Source organism: Saimiri boliviensis, chromosome 12, assembly GCF_048565385.1.
Source record: "Saimiri boliviensis isolate mSaiBol1 chromosome 12, mSaiBol1.pri, whole genome shotgun sequence".
In the NCBI taxonomy this organism is placed as follows: Eukaryota; Metazoa; Chordata; class Mammalia; order Primates; family Cebidae; genus Saimiri; species Saimiri boliviensis.
In genome coordinates, this window is record NC_133460.1 from 27603249 (window position 1) to 27609772 (window position 6524).

The 6524-nt window shown below is 52.9% G+C and overlaps 1 protein-coding gene across 1 annotated transcript; it reads left to right on the top strand.

Annotated features, from left to right (window-relative positions):
* The first annotated feature begins 834 nt into the window (after positions 1-834).
* On the top strand, positions 835-5973 carry GDF2 (growth differentiation factor 2). The gene is made up of 2 exons (XM_003929969.4): positions 835-1406; positions 3235-5973. The coding sequence occupies exons 1-2, from the start codon at positions 1067-1069 to the stop codon at positions 4176-4178; spliced, it is 1284 nt and encodes a 427-aa protein (XP_003930018.1). The 5' UTR covers positions 835-1066; the 3' UTR covers positions 4179-5973.
* The last annotated feature ends 551 nt before the right edge of the window (positions 5974-6524 follow it).

Below are 6524 nucleotides of genomic sequence, written 5' to 3' on the forward strand. Positions count from 1 at the left end.
TACTCCCCTGTCTATCAGATTGAGTCGTTCTCCCTGCTGATGAGTGTGGCCCAGGTGTCTGCCAGGTCGATGTGAGCTAAGACCACCTCACAACAAACCAGTGACAGGGCTGGGATGCAGGGATGTGGGGAGGTCCCCACAGGCTGCAGTGTGTTGTGGAGCTCCCTCAGAGCAGGCCAGGGAAACCTGGGACTTCCTCCCCCACCTCCAGCTCAATCAGCCCTGGGCTGGAGATGGGGCAGCTAGAATGCAGCCACCAATCCAGCCTGGGGCACAGCATCCTCTTAACCATCTACAACTATCTTCTGAATGAGAAGCTCCAAGAGCTGTGGTGGCTTTCTCCAGGTGACACTTGCGAGGAATTGGTGAGCTGAGATCCCAGCCTCTGTCTAGTCGGACTCATCACCACACTAATTTGCATGGGGGTCATATTCACCCGTGATCTCTAACGCTCAGCAATGTATCCCACCAACAGAGCAGGGAGCCTTGCTGGCAGGTTCTGACTCTACAAGGAGCAGGCCTCCTCCAAGCCCTGACGGGGTCCCCACCCTACCCCCATCTCCCCAGCCTCCATGGTTCACTGTGATCTTGCGCTGTCCTTTCTTTATTTGGAGGACTTACTGGTCTTGTTTCCTGGATTCTTCACTCCCATGGCCCAGGAGATGGAGTATATGTCACCCTGACTGGAGATTCTTCTGAACAACCCTGGCAAGGAAATGAGAAAGGATCCTAATTAGGGGGCAATAACCCCCGGGAGAAGCGCAGATTCTTTACAGTAGGCCGTGTCCTTCCCACATGCCCTGTGTGTTTGTCAGATGTTTATAGAGCCTTCATTAACGAAGGGCCCCCTCAGATAAGAGGTTGGAGCACGGCATCGAGGGCCAAATTAGCACAAGCGGAGGACAATCCAGCCTGGCGGGAGGCAAGAGTGGGCACTGGCCAGGACGGTTCCTCCAGAGCAAACAGCAGGGAGATGCCCTCCCGCTCCTGCCCGGCTCCTCCCTGTGCCCGCTAACACAGCACGGCCGCCTGCAGTCTCCTCTCCGGGTGATTGCGTGGGCCCAAGATGTGTCCTGAGGCACTGTGGGTGGCCCTGCTGTCCCTGCTGGCCGGCTCCCTACAGGGGAAGCCACTGCAGAGCTGGGGACAAGGGTCTGCTGGGGGAAACGCCCACAGCCCACTGGGGGTGCCTGGAGGTGAGCTGCCAGAGCACACCTTCAACCTGAAGCTGTTTCTGGAGAACATGAAGGTGGATTTCTTACGCAGCCTTAACCTGAGTGGGGTCCCTTCGCAGGACAAAACCAGAGTGGAGCCACCGCAGTACATGATCGATCTGTACAACAGGTACACGTCCGATAAGTCAACCACACCCGCGTCCAACATCGTGCGGAGCTTCAGCGTGGAAGGTAAGGTCTCCGCCTGCATCAGGCGCACTGGGGTGGGGCTCACGGGTCCACAGCTGCCCTGACCATCGTGGAGGCTGCTGGCCATAGGAGGCTCTTCAAACTTCCATTTAAATGAGTTACAATGAAATAAAATTAAAACGTAGTTCTTTAGCCTCACCAGCTTCCTTTCAAATGTGTGGCTAATGACTTCACTATCAGGCAGGGCAGATTGCAGGACATTTTCATTGTCACTGAGAGCGCTACTTGGCCACTCTGCTCTGAACGGTTCACCTTCTCTGGGCTGCATGCCATGTTTCACACAGCAGGTGCACAGGGATGCCAGCTCCCCTTTCCCCGCTTCCCTTTGCCCTCCTCTTCTTTCCATCCCCCTGCTCTGATTCACTTCTCTTCCTTTCCTCCTTCTCTTCCTGTCCCCTTCCTACTTCAAAACAGATCAGACAACCTATTTCTTCCCCAACTAACTCGTATATTTTTAAACTTTGAAAGCACATCTATTCCTTTCTTGTGAAAGGGTTTTAAAAATCAGATAAAATTCTTTAACAGAGAAGTGTTGGAAGATAATCTAATCGTTTTTAAGTAGAAACACATCTGACTTAGAAGGACTAGAAGATAACAAACGTGGACCTAGAACCTACGTCCTAACTCAGTCAAGCTCACATGATGCAGGCGAAACGAGTTTCTGAACAGCGAAACTGTTCAGTCAAAGCTTGCAGCCACCAAGGGTACCCACCCAAGTCTCCTAAGAAGCGTTAAGCCACTGGATTCTGACCTAGGCCTGTCTGCCTGCACAGCCAGCTTTTGCTGCTGCTGTCTTCCTTTGAATGTCCAGGAGCACAGGGCCTCTCCCCTCCTGGGTCTGAGACTTGCAAATGGCTAAGGGCCCCAGCTCCATACCACGGCCAGGCCAGACCTAACCCGTCTGCAGCGGCAGGACTGGAACTTCAAAACCTGCCGGCTGGGTTTCCCTACAGCACAGGGTCTCCACACATGTGGGCACATAGCCAGTGCTCAAAAAATGCAACCTTTCCCCTGCCTGTGAGCCAGCCACGGCATAGCAGGAGCGTGCTAATGACAAAGTGTCAGCCCAGGATAAATGGGAAATTGAGTTAACTATGTGGCTAAAAGGCAAGCCCCATTTTCACTTGACACGACAAAGCAATTTAAGCCAATAGTTTTTTTTCCCTCAAACACTGAAAACGATTGTCCACTTTCACTCTGTTTGGAAATCACAATTCCAGACGACGTATACGCTGTTTAAATGCTGAGATTTTTAACATTGTCTTAATATTGAGCTTTCACTGTCTCCACTCAGGATCTCTTCTTTAAATTCATACACTCAGGGTCTTTACTCAGGACCTGACAGTGAGTTTTGCTGTTTTCTTTATGTACTCAACTAGCTGTGTGCTACTAAGTGCCAGGATACTTAACTAGCTGTGTGCATTTTGGTAATTAACTGCCTTGAATCCCAGTCTCCACATCTGCAAACGTGGAATAATAATTAGATCCTCCCAGGGTGAGTGTGAGGATTAATGTGAAATGTATTCTGCCGCGCTTCCCGTGTAATGCTTGTCACATAGTAGATGCTCAGGAAACAGTAGGAGTTGTCAGTCTCAATTGGAGGCATCTCCTGCCTTTACTTTTCTTTGGAAGATCTTAAATGTACCTTTCAAAATACTCTTCTATCTTAAGCGCTTGGGTGAAACCAAATAGAGATAATAGAGACCAAAACTGTTATCCCAGATGTTCTTCTGTCTAAACACTGAGACTCAGCTTCAGGCCACAGAAGCTGGTGGCCGGCAGATGCCCACCAGGTGTGTTTGCATTTCAGATGCCATCTCGGTAACTCCCACGGAGGACTTCCCCTTCCAGAAGCACATCTTGCTCTTCAACATCTCCATTCCCAGGCACGAGCAGATCACCAGAGCCGAGCTCCGACTCTATGTCTCCTGTCAAAATCACGTGGATCCCTCTCACGACCTGAAAGGAAGCATGATCATTTACGATGTTCTGGATGGAACAGATGCCTGGGATAGTGCTGCCGGGACCAAGAACTTCCTGGTGTCGCAGGACATTCGGGATGAGGGCTGGGAGACCTTGGAAGTGTCCAGCGCCGTGAAGCGCTGGGTCCGGGCCGACTCCACCAAGAGCAAAAATAAGCTGGAAGTGACTGTGGAGAGCCATAGGAAGGGCTGTGACAAGCTGGACATCAGTGTTCCTCCAGGTTCCGGAAACCTGCCCTTCTTTGTCGTCTTCTCCAATGACCACAGCAGTGGGGCCAAGGAGGCCAGGCTGGAGCTCAGGGAGATGATCGGCCATGAGCAAGACAGCGTGCTCAAGAAGCTGTCCAAGGATGGCTCCACAGAGGCAAGTGAGAGCAGCCACGAGGAGGACGTGGACAGCCATGTGGCTGCAGGACCAACTTTAGCCAGACAGAAAAGGAGCGCCGGGGTGGGCAGCCACTGTCAGAAGACCTCCCTGCTGGTGAACTTTAAGGACATTGGCTGGGACAGCTGGATTATCGCGCCCAAGGAGTACGAAGCCTATGAGTGTAAGGGGGGCTGCTTCTTTCCCTTGGCCGATGATGTGACGCCGACGAAACACGCGATTGTGCAGACCCTGGTGCATCTCAAGTTCCCCACAAAGGTGGGCAAGGCCTGCTGTGTGCCCACCAAACTGAGCTCCATCTCTGTCCTCTACAAGGATGACAGGGGGGTACCCACCCTCAAGTACCACTATGAGGGCATGAGTGTGGCAGAGTGTGGGTGCAGGTAGTACCTGCCTGCGGGGCTGGGGAGGCAGGTGAAAGGGGCTCCTCACGAGAGGTCCTGCGTCCCCCTGGGCACAACAAGGACTGATTCCATCTGCATGCCAGCCTGGAGGGGGAAAGGGAGCCTGCTGTCCCACCCCATCTCCCAGCCAAAGCACACACCACCGATTCAACTGCCAGGAAACCCTAAGGAAATGGGGGTTTGAGCACAACGGGAAAGCCTGGGAGGTTTGTTGGGGTGCAAGGAGGTGACAAAAAGGAGACAAGGGAAAAAATAATCCAGAGTCAGCAGAAAACTGAGCAGCAGTGAGCCAGAGGAGCACAGGCAGGCAGGTGACTGCAGAGACTGACAGAAGTTAGAGAGGTGGAGGAGGGCGGGCTCATTCCAAAACCCTGCGTAGTGGAGGGAAGGAGCAGGCCACGCTCCACATCCATCACTGCCCGTTATTTCCCACAACCCAGTTAGAGGGGCATGGCTTCCAATTTAGAGACGCAGAGACAAAGACGCAGGCACATGAAGTAGCATTGATCAGTGGCATGATTCCAACCCAGCTCTGAGGGACCCCAAAGCCCAGGATCTCCCCAAGTGCCCCACTGCAGTTCAGCAGTTCCTCTCTAGCTAAAGAGCAGTGAGTCACTGGGAGCCCAGGAGTGTTCAGGCCAGGCTGCACTGAGGCTCATCAGTCACAAGTGTGACTAGGCTGCTTGTCACATCCGGGGCATGGTCTGGTCACTGTTGCCAGTGCTCACTCAGTGGCCAAATGTTTTTTAATATCTCCTCTGAGGCACTGAGAAACTATCTCAGGCCAACAGCAGGACAGAGCGGTCAGGACAGCAGCCTTGTGGGCTGCATGATACACTGTGACCCCCTCGTGCAGTGCTCCCGTGGCCAGTGGCGCACATAGGACCACTCGCTGTCCATGGCTGAAACCATGCGACCGTTTGAGAAGGCGGGCCACACTTTCCCCTGAGGGATGGGACAGCCTGGGGCTGGCATCTCTGCAGTTACTCAGCACAGCCAGATCACCAGCATATGGCACCCAGGGTGCCCCCAGAGACAACCCCATGGGAGACAGGCCTGGATTTGAATTTGTTGGAATTAAATGTGCTTGTGCTTGGTCTTTGAAACATTCCTATTTTTATGCCTTGGTGACATGTCCTCAAGTGACAAGACTCCAGCCTTCCTGGGGGAAGCCTCCCCAGCCTCGGAAGAGCTACAGTCCCTACGGGCAGTCACTGGCTCTGCCTGCATTTGCCAGCTCTCTTGAGTCATGCATCCCAGAGCCCTGCCTGAGCTTGGATTGTGGGACCAGACCCAGCCTCCACGAACCCAAGGAAGGACATGCCTTCCACTTGCTCAGTGTTTCACCCTCTCCTCCGAATCTCCTGGCTACACATGGAATGGGGAGGTGTAAGGAAGATTCCGAAAGTAGTGAAGAGTGCACCCATGGCCCTCTGACCTCCAGCCAGAGCAGGGCCTAGGGGAGGCTTAGAGAGGCCAGGGCTACTCCCCATGGTTGAAGCCCCCATTTATTTTTTTAAACAGTGTGTGTGGGAGGGGGTGGGAAAGCATTATGTTAAATGTTTACATGGAACCAATGAACAGCTTTAACACAAAAATACAATGAAACATTCTGGTTTAATTACTGGTGTTAAAGAAAATATGAATTTCTGGTACATGCCGGGCAGTGTGGTGTTACAATGCTGTTCCAAGTTGGGTGTTGAGCATCTTTTTTCAGTACTGGTGGTGTTTCTGTGCCTGCTTGAAAGTCTCACTTGGAAATAAAGTCAAATGTCTAATTTGCAGTCCCTCCTGAATGTGAGACCCGATCTTAAGGGCGCTGTAGACCCATACTCTGCCTGCTACACCCTCCAGACCCCACTGGGATGGGCCTCCCCTTCCTAAGGGGGCAGAGAGAAGGGACAAGCAGCTGACCCAGGGCTAAGTGGATGTAGGTGGCTGGTGTCTGCACACTGGGGTGAGTGAAGTGTGTGCACACTGGGGTAAGTGATGTGTGCACATTGAAGTGAGTGATGTGTGTGCACAATAGGGTGAGTGATGCGTGTGCACACTGGGGTGAGTGATGTGGTGTGCACACTGGGTTGAGTGATGTGGTGTGCACACTGGGGTGACTGATGTGGTGTGTGCACACTGGGGTGAGTGATGTGGTGTGAACACTGGGGTGAATGATGTGGTGTGAACACTGGGGCGAGTGATGTGGTGTGCACACTGGGGCGAGTGATGTGGTGTGCACACTGGGGCAAGTGATGTGGTGTGAACACTGGGGTGAGTGATGTGGTGTGCACACTGGGGTGAGTGATGTGGTGTGTGCACACTGGGGTGAATGATG

Bases quoted from the DNA above. Each gene is read 5' to 3' on its own strand.
- GDF2 (XM_003929969.4), top strand. From the start codon at position 1,067: ATGTGTCCTGAGGCACTGTGGGTGGCCCTGCTGTCCCTGCTGGCCGGC. The intron at 1,407-3,234 runs GTAAGGTCTCCG...TTTGCATTTCAG, and splicing joins GCGGAGCTTCAGCGTGGAAG to ATGCCATCTCGGTAACTCCC.